Genomic DNA, 20,597 nt, shown 5'->3' with positions numbered 1-20,597 from the left:
GCTCCAAAGACGCAAGAGCAGGACGCGGGTATTTACACGTGGGGCGTCTCCACTTGGGCCATTTCACCGCCATTTGTAAAGAGTCCGCTTTCGGACGAATGTGTAGTGAGCTGGGGAAACCCTTAGGATCTGTCTCGGAGAACTGTTCAACCGGCCAAGGGCGCCACACGACCTTGACCAGTGCGTACAAGTCTGGAAACGCATGCGCAGAGAAAGGCGCTGGCGGCTGCGCCCGGGAAGGCGGATCGCGGTAGATTCTTGCTCCTTCCATCGCATTTCTGCACCTTCTCCGTTTCCGCCCGCGTTGCTCACGGCAGGGGGACCCCGGGTGGGCCCGGCTGACCCCCCTCACCTCTGGCGGCGGAGGCTGGAGACGGCGCCCCCGCAGCCGGACTCTGGCCGCGGAGCAGGTTCCGGCAGGCGGACCCCTCCAGAGACGGGGGGGGGGGGTGCTGCAGCAGACACCCCAGGGTCACGGCCGGGGCCGGGCGTTCTTGCACTCAGCGGTCCCGGCGGCGGCCTCCGAGGGTTCTGTGCTGTCGTCCTGCGGGTCGCTCCCGAGGGCCGGGCCCGGAGCCCGCCGCTCCAGCCTCCCGGGCTGTCGTCAGCCCCCCATCCCCGTATTAACCCCCTTCCTGGTGAAAACCCCTGCCGTGGCTTCTATTTAGGCTCTGATCCCTGCCCCCACACAACCACGCATTGCTCTCAGACTCGGGGAAAAAATATGAGGGCTTTCCAAGATTTAAATTTGAAAATAGACAGTGGGGCTGTGTTTGGTCAGAAAAACGGTAAAGCAGAGAGGTCGAGGGGTTTACCCGAGGCCCCAGGATGTTGAAATTTTTCTGATGTGCTTTGTTTTTAATATGGTGAATCCCACTGGTCTTCAAACGTTAAACCAACGCGGTTCCTAGAACAAACCCCACTTGGCCATGATGGGACTTACTGCCCTTTTTACTGACCGCGGAATAGGCCTGGCTAAACTTTTGGTGAGGGCTTTGTGTCTGTGTTCATACTGAATACTGTAGTGGGCTCTTCGTCTGGGCCTTAGTGCAATGCTGACGTCATAGTTCTTTCTCTTCTGGAGCCAGCTTTGGGAACCTGCATCTTTCGCTATTCTCTTTCAATGGAGCCGTGGGATTTGCCAGCATCCAGGGTTCACGGGGTTTCCCTGTGGTTCTCATGTGTGCGGCAGGGTCGGGCTGGGGGTCGGAGGGGACAAGTGAGAACTGCCAAGGACCCGGCAGCAGGAACGGCCCCGGGGGACCGTGTCAGATGGGGGCCCCCACCGACAAGGTACCCCCCACCCCCCAGTTCTCGAAGCGACTCATGCGGAGGGACAACGCAGGTCTCCCTAGTCTGAGGAAAAGCAGGGCCCGCGAGGACAGACTCGGGAGAGAGCAGCGGAGGGGAGCGGGGGGGAGAAGGGTCCTCTGCCTGGGATCTGAAGTCCCTGCTGGGCCCCCCCTGCCCCCATCTGCCCCGCAGTGCCCCGGATGACACGGGGCAGCAAGCAGGACGGGAGGGCCAGCGTGGGGCGGCGGCAGGCTCCGAGGGCAGAGTCCGTGTAAGGGACTTTATTCACATACTCATACTCCCTCCTTGCCGAGCTGGGCCCAGGCTGCAGGTTCGGGCGGGAGTCCTGGGCCCGGCCCTGATGCTGGGCAGGGATGACAGGCGGGGGCGACAGGTGAGGTGACACACAGGGCTCCCCGGCCCGGCTCACAGGTGCTGCCTCCGGTGCCGCAGCACCTCCGTGGGCGTGAATAGAAAGTCCTTCTGGCAGGCCTCGCAGTGGTAAGGCCTCTGCAGGCCAGACGCCTTCTGGAGGGGCTCGGGGGTGGCTTCCTCAGCCCCTAGGAGAGAGGAGAAGCAAGGCTGTGGTGGGGGTGGGGGGTGGCTCCACCGTGTGTTCCCACCCCCGCCCAAGGCCCCCGGGGGCTCAGGCTTTCTCCCCGCCTCTGGCTCTCCCTCCTCTGGGAAGCCTTCCTGGATTAACACATGCACACAGGCAAGTCTTTACTCTGTATCTGTCACCCCCTGGGACACCCACTGCTGCCTCCCGGACCAGCCCTGGCGGGTGGTGTGTGGTGCATGCCCGCTGTGGCATCCCCTGGGTGACTATGGGGGTGTGTGGCCGAGACAGAGACAGCTGCCAGACAGAGAAAAGGACAGACACAAAGGAATGAGAAAGAGGGGACGTCCTGGGCCCTCCCAGCCCGGCTCCTGGGACAAAGCCTGATGTGGAGCTCCAACCAGGGCCCGAGGGTTGTCCTCAGTCCCCAGATGTCGAGCGGATGAATGCCCAGACTCGCAGGAAACCACCGCGGGAGGGGCGGGCGGATGCAGGTGCCCTGGCCGCCCCCCACATTCTTACCTGGGGGGCCGTCCTGCGGGGCCTCGGGGCACGTGTTCTCGTGGGCGATGCGCTCCAAGGGGGTCAGGGGCAGGTGCAGGCCACAGTGGGGGCAGGTCCAGAAGGTGCGGAGACAGTCGCTGTACAGGTCCATGTCGTTCTGGGGCAGGAAGGCTGCATCAGGACGTGGCCCCATCCCAGAACCCCTCGGGGTTGGGAGGCCCCATGCTGAAACCATGTCCTTGCACTAAGTTGGGACGCGGCTGGTGGGGAGGCCCGGACTCCCACAGATCCCATCTTCAGGGGCGGGAGGGGGGGGCGATGGGCCAAAGTGGGGTCCATGCTTACCGCGAGGCAGTTGTAGGTGAGGAAGTCAGTGACTGCGTAGCCCCCTTTAGTGGGGTGGGGGGAGAGGGGAGAACTGCCAAAGAGGCCGGGGAGACTGGGGGCAGTGGTGATGGTCTGGGGTCCCACATATAGGTTCTGGACTTCCAGCCCTGTGAGCCGCCGGAGGCGGTAGGGAACCTGGGGAAGGAGGGACAGGAAAGGAGGGACCGACTCAGGGAGACATTGTTGGGGCACCTGGATCCAACTGTGCCTGAAATCAGACCCTGGACGGTTCAGTAAGAGGGCCAACTGCTTAAGTCAATCACAACAGTCTCAGACACTGGCTACCAGAGGCTTGTCTAACACATGCCCTGGTGCCCCTTCTCTGCTCCCTGTCACCTGGGGGACCACAACCAGACCTGCCACCTGGCCAGCTTGCCCATCCTCACCTGGCGTGTTAGTCCAATCCCCCTGCCCTGGCTCCCTGGACCCGCCGCTCCAGGAAATCACTCTGGTGCACACCCTTCTCTGCGCCCCATCCGCACGCAGTAGAAGCAGGAGCAATTGCCAACTCCCCGCTGACGAGGCAGGGAACTGATCTTCCCCCGTGCCCTCCATGAACGGATGGCTACTGACAGCTTCCTTTCCCAGCCTGCACGCCCTTAACTCTTACTGAGGGAAGCTCACACAGCGCATGCAGTGGTGCTCAATAAATGCATGCTGAACTGGTGGGGAGGGGCCCGCAGGGGCTAATGGCTCGGCCTCTGGAGCTGGGCAACCCGGGGTCAAATTCTTGCTCTGCCCCTCCCCCGCTGTGTGACCTTGGGCTTGTCCTTGGCCTGTCCGGTTTGCAGACCGCCACAGGGAGCTGGAGGCCAGGCCTTCTGGACTCGGAATCCCCAGGGCGGGCGGTCCCTCTGGGCCAGGCACACGCACCTCGGACGCTGCGAACTGTAGCAGGTCCCTGCTCAGGTCTGCTGCCTCCTTGCAGTCCACTGGAGCTGCCGTCGCCTCCTGACCCATCTCTGGCCACCGCCGCTGGGCCTGACGGGCCAGCTGCCGGTCCAGGGCGCTTTCCCAGTGGGCCCGGAGCCGCACGGAAGCTGCCAGAAGGCGGACAGCGCACTCACTCTCCGCAAGCTGGAGCTCCAGCCAGCTGTCGGCCACCAGGCGCGAGCAGTCCCCGTTGGTGTCCAGGGACCGGCTGAAGAGCAGGAGGGACTGGAAGAGAGGGGACACGTCGCCGGTGGGTGTGCGGGGCAGGAGGCCAGCTCAGAGAGACCCCCGCCCACCCCTCAGTCCTCCCCCCACTAAACACCTGCACACACACACCGCCCCCGGTGGGGCCAGGCCCCCTTCCAGCCTCAGCTGCAAACGAGGGTCCCTGCCCCCACAGAACGAACTTGGTAACCGGACAGACAGACCAACCAAGGCTAAAGAGTAAACTGTACTAGGTTCTAAGAAGTCAGTGTCACCCTCCCGCGGCGCCACGCGGCTGCGCTAACGCACACAGATGCTGTCAACACCACCTCGTTCGGCGTCCCTCCCGTCTGTACATGTCACTACCTACGCTTTGCCCTCAAAATGCACAAACAAGAACTGAACGCTAGTTAACGGACGGACGCTGGCGTGTCTGAGGCTGAGGGCCCTGACTCCAGCCCGTTTACTTTAAAATGCAGCGGGAGGGCGCCTGGGTGGCTCAGATGGTTAAGCGTCTGCCTTCGGCTCAGGTCATGATCCCAGGGTCCTGGGATCGAGTCCCACATCGGGCTCCCTGCTCCTTGGGAGCCTGCTTCTCCCTCTGCTTCTCTCTCCCTCTGTCTCTCTCATGAATAAATGAATAAAATCTTTAAAAAAAAAATAAAATGCATCGGGAAATGGAAAAAAGGCCCGGCTATTGTAGCGGACTGATGGGGGCGGACACAGGGACGGATCTGCTCCGCCCACGGTTCTCCTTTTGTGTGTGTGAGAAACGCCCCCTCCGGACCCCAAGCGTGCGGCGGAGGCTCTCCGCTGTGAACCTCTGCTTCCTCGCCGAAGTCCTACCCGTCGGCGCCATGTGACCCTGCTCTGCTCCTTTCTAGCACTGCTTGGGGAACCTGGCATTCTCGCCCCTATTTCTTGGTGTTCTTGTCTACTGCCTGCCTCCCCCACGCCTCTGCGAGCCCCAGGGATGCAGGCCGTGTTGGGATTCTGCTCACGACCGCATCCCCAGCACCTAGATCAGGAAGCAGCACCCGGTGCCAGGCAGCTGCTTGATCCGTGTTTGAGTGAAGATGAACCGAGCAGGTTCAAGTCAGCATTCCGGGCCTGGGCGGAGAGCACGGCACCGGCAAAATCACCGGAGGCTCAGGGAGCCCGTGGGCTTTCTCCCTTCTCTCTGCATTCCCTGGGGCGGGGGGGGGGGGGTTTGAAGCGAGGGGGCCTGGTCACGGGGACCCCCAGCTGATGGGCGGAGGAGCCATGAGGTGTGGCGTGGGGCCCCGGAGCTCCGGCTCGGCCCCCTGCTCACTGTGCGGCTCAGACAAGCAACATGCCCCCCCTCGCCCCCCCCTCGCCCCCCTCGCCTCATGGTGGCATGAGGAACTCACGGGGCGGGGCAGCTAATGCCGGCAGGACTCTCCCTTCCTGGCTCCAGACACATACCCCGATCTATCCGCAACCCAAGCGTGTCCTCAGCCTCCACCTGGGGCCAGCCACCACCCTCTCCTCCCCGGATGACTACAGTCGCCTCCTTGCTGGGCTCCTGCTACTGCCCCGCATCAGACCCCGTTCCAGCTCTGCTCAAAACCTCCCAGGGGTGGGGGTTCCAGCCTCTCTGACCTCATCTCTCTGACCCCAGCTCCAGCCACTCGTCCCTTCACCACCTCTGGTCCAGCTGTTCCTTGGGCACGGCGGGCATGTGTGTGCCTCAGGGCCTTTGCACTTGCTGTTCCAAGACACTCTTCTCCCTACGTATCCTGTGGCTCCTTCCCTCCCTTCTTCCTTTGTTCCACTACACCTTCTCAATGAGGCCCACACCCTGATCACTTCATATTACAGCCTGTTCCATACCCTCACCGCCCCCGCAACCCCCTTACCCTATTCTTTTCATTTTCCCCAAATGTTCCTCATCTGCTAACATATCATGCAGCACTTTACTGTCCTTATTACCATCCTCCCCAGCCGGATGTGAGCTCTGGGACAGCAGGAACTGGGTCTGGTCTTGTTCACTGCTGGGCTGTCAGTGCCTGCAACAGTTCCAGGCACACAGCAGGTGCTCAGCAAGTGCTTACTGAATGAAGACACGAATGCAAAGCCAGCAGCCAGCAGGGGGAAGGCAGCTCTTCGGGGCCCACCCCGGCCTCCTGCCCCGGGGACACAGTCATCAAACCTGTGAGTCGGGCTGCGCGGGGCTGGGACACACCTGCAGAGCGGGGATGCGGACGCAGTTCACCAGGTAGGGTTTGTTGGTCTCCAGCAGGGAGACGAAGGTGAGGAGCTGGTGCTTGCTGCTCATCTTGTCCTTGTCATCTGAAACAGTCCACAGGGCAGCTCAGGACACCCTGCCACCCGATCTCCTACCCTCAGCAGCCCCCGCGCTGGTCTGTCCCAAGGGCTGCCGGTCCCCCCAGGGCCATTTACACACGTTAAGAAATACTGCTACTTTCGTTAGGTGTGATAGCGTTCTCATAGTGCAAAAAAACCCGTCATTTTTACACTTCTAAATGATATGACGTCTGGGATCTGATCCCAGCAAAAAGGAGAAAAACGTGGGATGACGGAAGACACGGGGTGGCAGGAAGCTGGGTGAGGGTACCAAGGGCTCGTCCCATTCTCTACTTGGACGGGGTCTGGGATTTTTCAAAATGAAAAAATAAAGGGGAAAAACAATGTAACATTGTTTTTCATCAGAGAATGAACTAAGAATCTACAGCAGTTAAAGCAAAGTTTCAAATTCTACCTTTGATGTTTAAAATCGTAAACCTTACCTTTTGGGGTTAATGTTGACATTTTAACAGGGTTACTTTGTTTACAAACAAGGAGAGGAGTTGCGTCCCAGAGCTCACACAGAGCTCAGGTGCCTGTGCCTTGGGGGGGGGGGGGGCCGCCCCGCCCGGGACCCCGCCTGGCCTGCTACGGCCTCAGCCAGCTGGTTCCTCCGGCCAAGTGCCTGGACGCTGCCTTCCGTGCCCCAGCGGCCAGGGGAGCCCCCCGGGCAGGACCAAGCCGGGGTGTTCACAGAGCACACGGGACAGGTCCCCTCTCCTCGCTAAACGCTCCGGCCTGGGGTGTGGCCACAGTGCCCCATCAGCCACCACTGCCACCGCCACAGGGAGGGCGGGGCTCAGTGGGGGAGTGACTCCCTGAGCGGTCTGGCTTTTGGGGCCCCAAAGCCCCCACACCTGCCGCTCCCTTGTCAGCAGCCCCAGCAGAGGCAGAGTGTGAGTGGGGGCCAGGGGGTAACCCCAGATGTTGAGGGACACCCTGAGGTCACTGTCCCCCTGCCCCTCACTTCCCAAGGGGTTTTTCTCTCCCCGCCTGCACTCACGGTACCTCGGCTTGCTTCGCCGCCCCTGGCCTCCCGCTCCTGCGTGTGCAGTACCTCGGGGCTGTTGGCAAAGATGCAGGTGGGGTGCAGCACGGTGCCCTGCTGGGACCGCGTGTGGAAAACCTGCAGAGGCCAAAGGCAGGCGCCAGGTGACAGAGGCCCTTAGCCCTGCTCTTCCACTGCCCAGAGCTCTTTTCCTCCACGCTCTCGGCCAGATTCCTCCATCCGTGTCTCCACTCAGAAATCCCCTCTTCCAGGAAGCCTCCCCTGACACCCCCACGCTGCACCGGAGCCCCGTGAGCGCAGGGCCAGGACTGTTCCCGTAACCGCCGTGTCCTCGGCACCGAGCAGGGCTGGGAAGGCGAGCTGAGTGATGGCGCGCACGCGGGGCCAGGGTGCAAGGAGGAGGCCCACCTGGTCCGAGTCCTTGCGGCTGCTGTTGAACGGATCCGGGACGGCGAGCTGCGGGTAGAGGCCCCGGCCCAGCACCAGCTTGAGCAGGGCCATCTGGTCCTGCGTCAGGTCCTGGGCTGAGCTGGTGGCCGCCTGCAGCTGATCCAGGCTGTGCCGCAGCTGAAACTTCACGTCCTGGGGGGAAACGCAGGGCGGGGGGAGGAAGGTGGGTTCCTGGGGGGGCCCAGCCCAGTACCCAAGGGGCTGGAGCTAGGACCTGTGGACCCCCGGGTGCTGCAGAGCGCGGGCACCAGGTCCTGTCCGCGAAGCGCCGCCCACCTGGATGTCCACACCATCGCCAGGTCCCTGGTCTTCGTCGCTGGAGCCGCCGTCCAGGCCCCCCTGCAGCCGCAGCACCTTGCGCCGGCGCCCCCCGCCCGCCTCGTGCTGCCGCTTCAGGTGGTACAGCGCCCTGCGTTCCCTGCGCTGCTGCAGCCGATGGTAGCTGTCGCCTGGCGTCGCGGCCTGCGCCCGGGCCAGCAGCCCATGGTCCTCCAACAGCTCCTGGGGGCGGGCGGGGCCCAGGTGAGGGACACAGGGCGGGCCGAGTCTGGGGGCTCCAGTCTGGGGGCTCTAGTCTGGGGCCCGCCACTCGCCGGCCCCTCTGTTTCGGAGGACACGGGACGTCGCATCTGTGTGACACAGAGGGGCCCCCCACCTTTCACTACCCTCTCGGGGTCTGCAGGCCAACACAAAGTGAAGCGAGGCTCTGGAAAGCCAGAGATGCCGAGAACAGTCTGAACACCTGTGGTCCCTGATGGGGGGGGGGGCTCCTAAAATTGCACTGTAGGCTGCGGTCGGGTGACCACCCCCTCTGGACCTCAGTGTGGCCATCCGCAATCACGGGCAGTGATGACACCAGGGACTCGCCCTGTTCTAAAGGCTCTTCGTGTATTAACTCATTTAACCCTCAGAGGACAGCGGGGAGACTGAGGCCTAGGGCCATGCAGGAACTTGCCCAGGATCGCACTGCTAGCGAATGACAGAGCTGGGACTCGCCACTGGGACGTCCGCTCCGGATCTGGTGTGCCGGCCATCGCCCCCTGGTGCCTCCCAGAGCTCAGCACCCCTGCTCCAGACAGCCAGGTTCTTCGTGAGGATGTAGCATGTGACCGCTGACCCTGTCCACTTCTCCAGGAAGCCCTCCTGGATTTCCACCCCCTTTGATTCACCCAGGCCACCCCATGTCTGAGTGTCTGAGGGTTGCGGGAGGTGGGTGTAGGGTGGGACTCTGACTGCTCCATCAGAGAAGGAAAGGGGTGGGGTACCCGCACTCACTCCACCTCCCAGCCTCCTAGGTTTGGTCACGAGCCTCACCTTGAACTGGCGCCGCAGGTTGGCCATCTCGTACAGCCGGTGCTCCTCTATACCCCGGTGGCGGCACCACTTGCGTGAGTTTCTCCTCCGTTCAGATTTCACCTGGGTGGAAAACCAGACACCAGGGGGTCAGGGCCTAGCTGGCTGGGGAAGGGTGCAGGGGCTGACCCAGCGCCTGGATGCCCCCAGCACGGGCCCAAACACCAGCCCCTGAAGAATTAGAGGCAGGGACACATGTGCTCTCCTCCTCCTTCCAGGTCTCAGCGCCACTGCCCCCTCCTACAGGAAGCCCTCGGACACCACACTGGGTCAGACATCCCCTCTGGGCTCTCCCAGCCCCCTGGACTGCCTATCACAGCCCATTCTGGGTGGTCACAGTCCGGGGACAGGTCTGCCTCCCTGCACGGGACTGTGCAACCCAGGAGGGCAGGGCCACATGCTTTTAGTCACCACCAGGTCTCCAGCACTGCCTGGCACAGGGCCAGGCCCAGAGCATGTGCTACCCTAGGAGGGTGTGGCCTTCCCCTGGGTGGCAGGGGTTTTATTCAGCGCTTTAAAAACCCCAGCCTTGGGGGTGCCTGGGTGGCTCAGATGGTTAAGCGTCTGCCTTCGGCTCAGGTCATGATTCCAGGGTCCTGGGATCGAGCCCCACACCAGGCTCCTGGCTCAGCGGGGAGCCTGCTTCTCCCTCTCTCTTCCTTCCCCCCCGCCCCCCGCCCTGCCGCTCATGCTCCCTCTGTATCTCTGTGTCTCAAATGAATAAATAAAATCTTTAAAAAAAATAAAAACAAAAAAGAAACCCCAGCCTCGGGCGCCTGGGTGGCTCAGTCGGTTAAGCATCTGCCTTCGGTTCAGGTCATGATCCCAGGGTCCTGGGATCAAGCCCCACATCAGGCTCCCTGCTAAGTGGAGAGTCTGCTTCTCCCTCTCCCTCTGCTGCTCCCCCGCACTTGTACATGCACACACTCTCTGAAATAAAAATCTTTAAAAAAATAAAAAACAGCCTCCCCTTGAGGCTGGGCCCCAGAAATGAATGCTGGAGACAGGGCCCTTCCAGTTTGCAGAGGGCTCAGGGGTCCTCGGCGGGGTAGTGGGCCTCCCCTGGCCCCACGCACAATGTCACAGACGGGCGGCCCCGCCGCCGCCCTCACCTGCACCCAGGCGTTGAAGACGTTGAAGAGTGTGAAGGGGTCCCCCTGGTCACTCTCCAGGGGACGCCGTGCCGCTGCACACTCCGGGTGGCTCTGGGCACTGCGGGTGAAGGGCGACTGGACGCTGAGGGCAGCCGCGATGGTGAGCACGGGCTCCGCCAGGTGGAACATGGAGCCCAGGATCAGCATCTTCCCTGGCAGGGGTGGGAAGAGGTGCGCGGACACCGAGCTGAGCCTCCTGGGCTCTGGGACGGCCACCCCCCCCCCACCTCCCACCCCCAGCCAGCCCCAAACCCCCTCCACCTGGCCCGCAAAGGGCCTCGGGAGCCACAGGGACAGAATCAAGCCCACACTCTGCTTCCCAGTCACGTGAGTTTGGGCAAGGCCTCAGTTTCCCCATCTGTAGGCCAGAGGTCACCTCAGTCTCACTGCCTCGGGCCGCAGGTGGGCACTGTCTGAGAGCTGGCCGTTGTCAGCAGCACTGCCCCCACCCACCTGGCTCTCCTCTCTACAACTGACGCCCCCACACCCCCACATCCCCCTCCTGGCTTTGTTTTCCTTCCTGGCACTTGCTCTGACCCGCCACGGTCTCTCCCTCCTCCCTCCAGAACGGGACCCCACATGAGCCCCAACAGTCGGCCTGGCACACCACAGGCACTGACTTCTGCGCCTGCCTCAGCTGGATCCTCTCCTGCCATCTTTGTTTAATTCAAGGTGGTGGTAGGGGGAGAGGGGAAGCGGGGGGGCGGGGAGTGGGAGCAGGGAAGACAGGGAAAGATGGAAGCAGCAGGTCCCTGGTCCGCACCACCAGGACCTCGCCTGTCTGCCCCGTGCTCAGTGGCCTGCGTAACACGCGTCTGACTCATCCTCACTGGTCCCCTTGGCTGCCTTTCTGGAAAGCTCCTGTTACACATCTAGCCTCGGAAAATAAAGCTGGGCAAGAAAACGAGGCTGTCCCAGAACCCTCTAGCTCTGTCCCTCGGGCAAGTCCCTCCGTTTCTCTGCGCCTGTCTTCCCGTCGGTGAAATGGGCTAAGGGCGGCGTCTGGCTGCTGTGAGAATGGACCATGCTTCCCAGCACTTAGCGCCCCACCTGGCACAGACAAAGCACGGTGACTGAGCCATCCGGGCCCGGAACCTCCCGGCACTGAGTCATGTGTACCCCCTGTCCTGCGGGGCTTGGGGACTGACAGTGTCTGCCTGGCTGGGGTGCCCTCCCAGCTCTGCCCACAGCATGACCCTGAGCAAGTGAGTGACAACCCGTCTCTGAGGCTGGAATGAGTCACTCCCACGTCACGCCGGATCCAATCCAGGCCCTGCTGCCTGCTTGCTCTGGGCCCTTGGGTGCCGATCTTTGTCCCTGGCCAATCTTCAACGTCCTCATCTGTACTGAAGGGGTGACCAGAGGCCCTCCCCTCCCCAGGTGAGGGTGAAATGATAGAAGGCTTACAGAGCCTTTCACTGACACACAGCCAATGCTCACAGAACGTTCTTTTTCTTCTCAGATCGGATTTCCCTTGCTCTAGCCCTGTGTCCTAAAACAAACAGAACCACCTTCATAACCATGAGAGGACCTCAGGGTCGGTGGTCCCCAGGCTCCTGTCCCCCCTGAAGCTCCAGGGTGGTGCACTGATGGGGACGTTAATGATGTTAACATGGGCAGAAGGTTCTGTGAAACATCATGCCTGGCCAATAGTGCCACAAGAAGTCCTGCTCGCCTGGAAATATTCTGCGGGTCACAGAGCCTCTAGAGAGTCTCGAGTCAGGAGAATCAGACCAGAACACACGTCGGTCAGCGAGCTTCTCAGAAGTGGCAGGGATGACTCAGGGATGAGCAAGAGGAAGAGACAGGCCATGTTGACATCCTTACAACACCAAGAGAGGGGACACAGGGTGGAGCTGGGAACAGGGTGTGCGGGGGAGAGAGGGGCCTGTTTGTTTACTGCTGTACCCCAGTGCCCGGAACAGGGAACTCGTGACCGAACCGACAGGGCCCAGAGAAGGAACAGGCTGGCCCTACAAGTCACTCAGAGCGTGAATGCTCCCCACAGCCACTCCCAGCGCCCTGGGTGACCACTCTGAAGGAAGTCCTCACCAATCACAACATCCACCGGCAGCTGGGCCAGTAGGGACCCAATGGGGGTGAGGGCCTCGGAGCTGTCCAGGGCCCCCTGGTCCCGGAGGTAGAGGATGGCTGTTTCCAGGCTGGCTGGTGGCGGGGGCTCGATGAAAGGGAAGGTTCGTGGGTCCCCCACGTTCATGCTCTTCATCTGGAATGACAGTTGGGCCCCCCAGGAATGGGGGACACGGGAGCTACTGTTGAGCACTGGCCAGGGGCTCAAAGATCACAAACTCATGCTACCTTAAAACTCCCAATGCCAAGGCCCTCTGCATGAGGCAGGGGAGAAGGGCCCCTGTCTGTCTCTCCAGCACCTCTTCTCCTGGACCCTGGCCACAGAGCAAGCCACAGGACCTAAGCTGGACCAATCTTGGTTTCTCAGCCCCTCAACAGAGCAACCGATCAAGGAATGAGTATGGGACCTGAGCTGGGCCAATCAGGATCCTCCCCAGGACATTTGCAAACGGACGCTGGGAGAGAGAAGTTCTGGCTTCCTCTCTGGTTGTGAGGGGCCAGCATGGAAGCCCAGAGCTGCTGGGATTATTCTGCCCTTGCCTGGAGATCAGCCCAAGCACAGCAGATGAAAAAGTCCTCAGTCATTCCTAAGCGAGACCACCCCCACGATGGATGCACAACCTCGTGAAATCCTCTTTTCTGCTCATGGTAGTTTGAGTTGAGTTTCTCTCACCGTGGACCAAAGTGGATCCTCATTAATTCAGAGGCCCAGAGGGGCAGCAGCGTGTGGGGGAATGAAGTAAAGAATGCACCCATCACCGGGCCTGGCAAGGCGGAAGCAACCATCCCCTCTCCGGACCAGATGGAGGAAAGGTGGGCAGGGAGGCTCATGGGGCCGGGAGAGAGCGGGAAGGAAGCTCAGAGGGCCCAGGGGCTCTAGCCAACCCTGCTGCGAGGTCACCTGCTGACCTGGGCCTCATCCGGCGGGCACCACAAGGCGGGCTGGCCACCCGGCACGCAGCCGGTCCACCTCCCTCCCTGCTTCCCGGACAAACACCCAGTGCCCATGAAAAAAAAAGAAACAACAAAAAAAACACCTTTACGTTAGAAGCTCTGGGTGAGGGGTAAGGCCAGATTTTTTAAATTTAAGCTCTCTACATGATTCCAGTGTGTAGCCGGGGCCAGCAATCCCCGCTCTGAGCTACTCAGCCAAGGCCCTGGCCCTGGGCATTTCCAGGTCAACCAGGAGACACCCATGACCCAGTGCTGCCAACGAGACGGGATGGGAGAGTGGCCAGGGGCCTTCAGGGAAAGGTGCCCAGGGTCTTAAAAATGAGACCCATGCAGAGGGGCAGTTGTTGCCTCTGCGTCTGGATGGTCAAGGAGGTGGGGTGACACCACGGCTGCCACAGCCAGGTGGCACGCATGAGGCCGGCTCGGAGCCGGACAGCCCCAGATGGAACCCGGGCTCTGCCGCTGACCGCCTGGGACACCTGGGGCAACTTAAATCACGTCTCTGTGCGACTGGTTCCTCATCCAGCAATTGGGATGATAAAACTACCTCCTGTCTAGCTTTTGCAGGGATCCAAACAGTTCTACACAGACAACACGAGAACAGCACCTGGCCCACAGCGAGTGCGAGGCAAGCGCTCTCTATCCAGTGTCACCTCTGCCATCACTGTGCTTAGAAGAGCCGCTGACGGACGGAAGACGGAAAAGGCTAGAACGAGCCCGAGCCCTGTAGGACATCACTGACCCACTTAAATAACCGAGACTGCCGCCTCCCCATCCGGGGACTGCTCCGCTGGGAGACGGTCCATCGTCCGTATTGGTCAGGCCCCGCGGGTCAGGAACTCACACAGTGGGCCCCAAGCAGCATTTTTGAAAAATGAAATCAAACAAAACAGGAACTCTGAGGGTGCATCACCCACAGGAAGGGGGCTGGTTGGTGCTCCCAGCCGCTCCGGCCTGGGGAAGCCTGCTGTGGAAGCCGTTGGCCCTTCCTCTTCTGCCCGAGCCCAGAGCCCAGAGCCCACACTGGTCAGGCTCCCCAGCGGCCGCAGGCGTGAGTGCTAACCAGGGCAAGGTGAGTGGAGGGGCCTGGCCCGCCAACCCTCCCAAGCTCCTCTCCCATGCTCCCTCCCCTCCACCGAAGCCACACAGGAAAGGGGCCTGGGTCCCCAAATAAAAGAAACCGCCCACCACCCCGAGGACCAAGGTTCTGTGTGTTGGCCGCTCGGCGAGGGGGCCTATTTGGCGCAGCTGCCTAATCGAAGCAAAGCTAATGAGCTAAGAGCCATGACATAAAATGTACGGAGAAACCCCGCTTTCAAGAGCCACTTCCGGGTGGATTTTCTGTCCCAGCTGAAGGCATTCTGACGGAGTCACGAGGTTTTTCCCACCAGCCTGTGGACCCAGGGAACCATCTTCCCCTCGCCAGGGGGCTCGGACGTTTGGAAGCCATGAGCCCCCATGCCCTTCCCGGCCCTGGAACCCCGGGATGGGTCCCGGCTGAGGGCCTCCGGGGCCCCCTCCCTGCCCCGGCCTCACCTGCAGCACCAGCGCGTCGAGCGCTACCCTCCGAATCTCCGGCACGGGGTAGGGGGCGAAGGCGTCATAGTCGGACTCGGCGTAGAGGCGGAAGCAGACCCCAGGGCCCGTGCGGCCGGCCCGGCCCTTGCGCTGCTCGGCACTGGCCTGACTGATCCAGAACTCCTGCAGCCGGTGCAGCTTGGCCTGTGGGTCATAGCCCATCTCCTTCACCTTCCCTGCACGGGGATGGGAGACTTGGTGCGGTAGCCACGGGGGGGGGGGGCACCTCACCGCTCGGTCTCTGACGCCCTCGCCTCCTCCTCCATTCCACTGACGTGGACCGAGAGCTTATTTAGCCTCGACCCTGACACTTCGTTGATTTAGCCTTTTGTTTCCTCGTTCACCCATCTCCTGTTTGTGTATTCAGGAGCCCGGTCGTCCACCTGTTATTATTAGGCACCTCCTGTGTGCCAGGCACCACTGTGAACACTGTCCCCGGGCTCACGGGGCTGAACAGAGCAGAGTTCATCAACTCTAAGCCCGACTCTGTCCACTTCCACTGTCTCTGAAAATGGGACGCACCTTGAAAGCAAAGGCACGTCCACATTTAATGGCTGGTATTCTTAAATTTTGATGGTACATAAAATTACGGAATGTTTTATCGTGGGCGGCGTCCCAGATTCAATATGATGTCACTGCTAACACAGAGTGCTCGCTCTGCGCCAGGCACCATCCGAAGTACCCAGGGGATGAATTCGCTCACTGAATCCTTACAACCCAAGGGAGGCTCTGCTATTCTTGTCATTTTACAAATGAGCAAACACACATGGTCTCAGGGACACGACCTTGGTCACATAGCCAGGCTGGCCCCAGCGTCTCCCAACCACTACGCTACGCTGACTTCCCAGACAACGGTCCAGTTGGGAAGACAGAAAAGCAATAGGTCAACAGATACGAAATATAAGGCCCATACTCTGAGGAACGACAGGTCTCATACGGAAAGCAACAGCAGTAGGAGGAGAGGGGGATCCCAAAAGTGGACAAGGTAGGCCTCTCTAATGGTGGCACATTTATGCAGGCCCTGAAATGCGGGAGTGAGCCCTGTGGCTATGTGGAGAAAGACTGCTCTCGGCAGGGACAACAGTAAGTGCAAAGGCCCCGGGGCAGGAGCAAGCTTGGAATGTCTGAGAAGATGTTGCCGCTGCACCACGGCCCTAAGGCCCCCTACTCTCTGCTTTGGTCCAGAGTTCCCTCACTGCACTTGCACATCTCCAGACCCCACACTTCTCTCTAGGGCCTGAGGGGTGGCGGGGAGCAGCCCTTACCAGAATCGACTACAAAGCGGATCCCATCAATGGTGACAGAGGTCTCGGCGATGTTGGTGGAGAGGATGCATTTCCGAACTCCAGGGGGGGCCACGTCAAATACCTGGGGGGGGGCAGAGGAGGAGGTGACATCTGAGACTAGCTGACCCTTGCTGACCTGTGTCCAGTGGCCTCCCTGACGACTCCTGGATGGCCCACGGGCACGTCACACCCACCTACAATATCTCGAATAGCCTCAGCGCCTCCCACTGAGCACTTTCCTCCTCGAGTCCCCATCTCAGAGACAGCTCGTCATCCACCACTCCATGTAGGCCAGAAACCTGGGCTGTCCTGGCTCCCCTGCCCCTCCCCCCTCCAGCCACACTTGCACGTCTTGAACGTTTCCGAAATTCATTCTGTTCTCCCCAAACCCACAGCCTTGCCCTGGTCCAGGCCCTCCCTTCCCACCCAGGTCCTGCCCCAGCCTCCTCCCTCGTCTCTGGCCTCCCACCCGTGATCACACACAGCAGAGAGATCTGCTAAAGCACAAACTGGCACTGCTCCCCACCTTGCTCAGAACCCTCCCATGGCTCCCAGGAGCACGCAGGACAAAGCCCAAGCACCACACTGGGTCTTCAGGGCCCTGCGGCCTAGACCTGCCCACCTCTCAGTCCCACCCGGCCTGCCTTCCCCATCACAGTCTGGACCCCAGACACCCTGCAGGTGGTCTCCCAGGGGCCCCACCTTTCTCTCACCGCAGGCCCTTTGCACAAGCCCTTCTCTTGGGCCCAAGAGACAAACACAGTGGTCAAGAGTTGGGGGTCCGCAATTAGGCCTGGGGGCCAGATCCAGCCTTCTGTTTTTTGTGAATCAAGTTTTAACACAGCACAGCCTCACCCGGGTCAGTCTGCGGCTGCCTTCCTACTGTAATGGTAGAGTGGAGTCGAGCCAGAGACGAAATGGCTCACAAAACCTATGACTTTGGGGGCACCTGGGTAGCCCAGTCGGTTAAGCATCTGACTTCAGCTCAGGTCATGATCTCAGGGTCCTGGGAGGGAGCCCCACGTCGGGCTCCCCGCTCAGCAGGGAGTCTGCTTCTCCCTCTCCCTCTGCCCCTCCCCCTGCTCATGCTCTCTCTCAAATAAACAAACCTACAACTTTGTACTCCCTGGCCCTTTCCAGGAAGCTGGCAACCTCTGGTTAAGAGCAAGGGCTCTGGTGCCAAACTGCCACGTTCCAAAGCCTGGCTCGGCCACTTAGGTGACTTTGCACGAGTGCCTCGGCCCAGGTGTCTGTGTCTGTCCTGGGTAACAGCGGCCCCTGGCAGACAGGGCTGCTGGAAGGTCTAAATGAGGCCAGGCGTGCACACAGCTGCCCACTCTGGCCGGCACCCAGCAATGCTCCACACACCTTAGCCAGGACACTCTTCTCCCTGCCCCCTTCCTAGGCTGGGGCTTTCTCGGGTCTCAGTTTTGAAAATTTCTTCCTCCAGGAAGCCTTCCCTGAATCCGCCACGACTGTGCTCTCACAGAGCTATGCTCGTTTCCAGAACTTTCCTTTTCCATTTGTAAATTATCGTTGCTTGCCAGCTCCCTCCACAGACTGGCAGCTACGGCAGGGGAAGGGCCATATCTTGGCTCCCAGTGTGTCCCAAAGAGCCCCCTTGGCACAAGGGGAAGCACTAAGGAGGTGCTCAAAGGTGGTTTCTTCAATCAACCAACAACTGAGTGTGACCTGAAGGGCCTCCCTCCGCCCCCCTCCACCAGAGAACCGTGGTAGTCAGCCTCCACAAAGGCCCCGATGCGGCTCACCTCCCGGGATCCACACCCTCATCCAGCACCTTCCCCCTGACCAGAGCAGCCCAGGTCGATTAACAGGACACTGCAGACATGACGAGCTATGATGTCCAAGGCCAGGCCATAAAAGATATTATGGCTTCTGCTTGGGTCTCTTGGGAAGAGCCAGCCACCATGCTGGGAGGACACTCAAGCAGCCCACGAGGGGGGAAACTGAGGCCCCCAGCCAACAGCCCACCATGTGAGTGAGCCCTCTCAGAGGAGGTCCCTCCAGCCCCAGGCAAGCCTTCAGATGGCAGCCGACACCTCAGCTGCACCCTCCCTCAGCTGCACCCTCCGGAGAGAGCCTGGGCCAGAGGCACCCACCGAAGCCTCTCGCGACCTCCTGACCTGCGAGAGTGATGTGAGATGGTGAACACTTACTCTTCAAAGCTGCTAGGTTTGGGGGGACTCAAACCGGAAAGAAACAACTACCAGGGTGACCCGACGGCCTCTGACGGCCCCCTCCCGACCCTTCCCCAACCCAGCTCGCAGACTCCCACTGCACACCTGTGCTCGAATCAGGCCTCCCCTCCCCCTGCCCCCCCGGCCTGGCCACACGTGGTACCTTGTCCTGGTCGGCCACGGAGAGGGTGCTGTGCAGCGGCAGCACCACCCAGCGCTGGGTGCGGCCGGCGTAGGTCTGGGCGGCCTCGAGGACCGAGCTGATCTCTGCCATGCCACTGAGGAAGACGAGGAGGTCACCCCGCTCCTCGGGGGGGTACTTGCTGTCAATGGCCTCCAGCACCCTGAGGAAAGGCCGAGGGTCCAGCTTCTCGGACTTGGACGCTGCTGGCTCCGCCTCCTGCGGCTGGTACACCACCTGCAGGGAGACGGCCCCAGGCAGGGGCGTGCCTGTCACCCCAGCACACGGCCACAGGGCAGGGAGACCACAGGCTGCGGGAGACGGTGCAGACCCCTCAGGCAGCACCTGGCGCCCTCGAGCGAGTTAATTAGAGGACGACGTCCTAAAAGGACAGCGTATGGGGGTAACCAGAAGGCTTCTGGGGTGCTGGGGACGTCTGAGGTTTTGCAGTCTGGGTGCTAGCTGCATGCAAGTATTTGAAGTATGAAAATTAGCTGAGCTCCACGCGCGACACACATGTTCTGTCGTGTTCTGTTGGGTTTGATAGGTAACTTCAACAACAGAATTTTTAAGGGTGGAGTCAGGGGGCGCCTGGGTGGCTCAGTTGGTTAAGCGACTGTCTTCGGCTCAGGTCATGATCCTGGAGTCCCGGGATCGGGTCCCGCATCTGGCTCCCTGCTCAGCAGGGAGTCCGCTTCTCCCTCTGACCCTCCCCTCTCTCATGCTCTATCTCATTCTCTCTAATAAATAAAATCTTAAAAAAAAAAAAAAGGGTGGAGTCAGGATCAAAAGCCTAGAAAAATCACTTCTCAGACAGCATGCTCCCCCCCCCGCCCGCTTTTTTTTTTTTTTTTTTTTTTTTTTTTTTACAGCTGCTCGGAAGACAGACGGATGGGGTATTTAGAACCCAAAACCACAAGGAGCAGTGCAGTTTCCTGGTGCTAGGAACTCCGGGGCTCCTACCAACTCTCCCTGCGAGAGAAGGGACTGGCTTTCAAAACACAGAGAGAGCAGGCACAGACCGTCTTGGAGGGCCACTGGGAAGCCAGGCAGGAGGGGTCCACGAGTGCCACCCCTGGGCGGGGGGCGGGGAGACAGACAGGTGGGGAGGGGAAAGGGGATCTGAAAGAGCAAAGAGAAGCTCCCTGGTCCGGGGCCACATCTGTGAGCAGGATTCCAGTCCCGGCTCTGCCACTCCACGTCTCTGAACCTCTGTTTTACCCCCAGGGGCAGAAATCCCTGGCGCAGGCCCCCCAGGGCCGTGGTGAGGGCCCACGTGAGCACTCCCATGCTAGCAGCTTCATTCTGATCACCGACAAGACCACTATGTGAGCCACAGCAAATAGGCCAGTGCAAAAGGGGGAAAAGTTCAGGATAGAAGTTTCCGGAGAAACCAAAGACCTGGGGTGGGAGATTAAGGACGTGTGTGGAGTCAGGCCTGCCCAGGACCGCTGTGGGGATGGGGAGAGGTCGGGGGTGTCGAGAGGTGTGCGAGACCCACGGTGGCCCCAAAGACTCTGCTCTTTTCTTCCTGGGCACACCGTCCCCTAGTGAGAGAGCGAGCACCTTCCAGCCCTCCCCACCTTGCACCATGGGCACGGAGAGAACAAGACAACTGCAAAGTCACATCCAACTCCAAGACAAACTGGCCTTTCCTTGGACTAGGGCTCCTTCCCTCTTCCTGCAAGCTTTGACCAGACAGACCCGGACAGCTCCCTAGAACAGGGGTGCTTGGCACAGGGGGCAGGGGGCTGCCCCCAGGGGACATTTGGTAACGTCTGGAGACATTCTGGGCCGTCACCCCTGAGGGGGGGAGAATGGTGCTGGCAGCTAATGGGAAGAGGCCAGGGAGGCGGCTAAACATCCTACAATACGCAGGGTAGCCCCCACAACCGAAGAGTTATCCAGCCCAAAACGTCAACAGTGCGGAGACTGAGCAGCTCCACGCTATGCGATGGTAGAGCAGGAGAAAAGAGGAGCCCGGGTCCCTGAATGACCACATGCAACAGAGCTGCCCACCAGCCTGGACCAGCGGGACTGTTACATAAGAGGAACAAACTCATAGCTTTACATTGCTGGGTCTCCTCCAACAAGCACCGAGCACCTGCCCAGCGCACTGCAAATGCTCAGGATAT

At 60.7% G+C, this 20,597-nt stretch overlaps 1 protein-coding gene across 10 annotated transcripts in view; it reads right to left on the bottom strand.

Annotated features, from left to right (window-relative positions):
- DHX34 (DExH-box helicase 34) overlaps positions 1 to 20,597 on the bottom strand; it is a 28,606-nt gene continuing 8,009 nt past the window's right edge. For 9 of the 10 annotated variants that reach the window (XM_027618657.2, XM_027618663.2, XM_027618656.2 and 6 more), the window contains 14 exons: positions 18,445 to 18,699; positions 16,063 to 16,165; positions 14,756 to 14,973; positions 12,227 to 12,401; positions 10,133 to 10,326; positions 8,982 to 9,083; positions 7,944 to 8,168; positions 7,626 to 7,799; positions 7,217 to 7,334; positions 6,087 to 6,193; positions 3,617 to 3,901; positions 2,702 to 2,878; positions 2,375 to 2,513; positions 1 to 1,853 (listed from right to left, as the gene is read on the bottom strand). In XM_027618657.2, coding sequence (XP_027474458.1) covers positions 1,720 to 1,853; positions 2,375 to 2,513; positions 2,702 to 2,878; positions 3,617 to 3,901; positions 6,087 to 6,193; positions 7,217 to 7,334; positions 7,626 to 7,799; positions 7,944 to 8,168; positions 8,982 to 9,083; positions 10,133 to 10,326; positions 12,227 to 12,401; positions 14,756 to 14,973; positions 16,063 to 16,165; positions 18,445 to 18,699 — 2,406 coding nt within the window. In that variant the 3' untranslated portion in view covers positions 1 to 1,719. The remainder of the gene's footprint in view (positions 1,854 to 2,374; positions 2,514 to 2,701; positions 2,879 to 3,616; positions 3,902 to 6,086; positions 6,194 to 7,216; positions 7,335 to 7,625; positions 7,800 to 7,943; positions 8,169 to 8,981; positions 9,084 to 10,132; positions 10,327 to 12,226; positions 12,402 to 14,755; positions 14,974 to 16,062; positions 16,166 to 18,444; positions 18,700 to 20,597) is intronic. The other variant, XM_027618665.2, reaches the window with a different exon arrangement.

Source organism: Zalophus californianus, chromosome 17 (genome assembly GCF_009762305.2).
Source record: "Zalophus californianus isolate mZalCal1 chromosome 17, mZalCal1.pri.v2, whole genome shotgun sequence".
In the NCBI taxonomy this organism is placed as follows: domain Eukaryota; kingdom Metazoa; phylum Chordata; class Mammalia; order Carnivora; family Otariidae; genus Zalophus; species Zalophus californianus.
The sequence above is the reverse complement of the archived record's forward strand: the minus strand, read 5'-3'. Positions and strand labels throughout refer to the sequence as shown.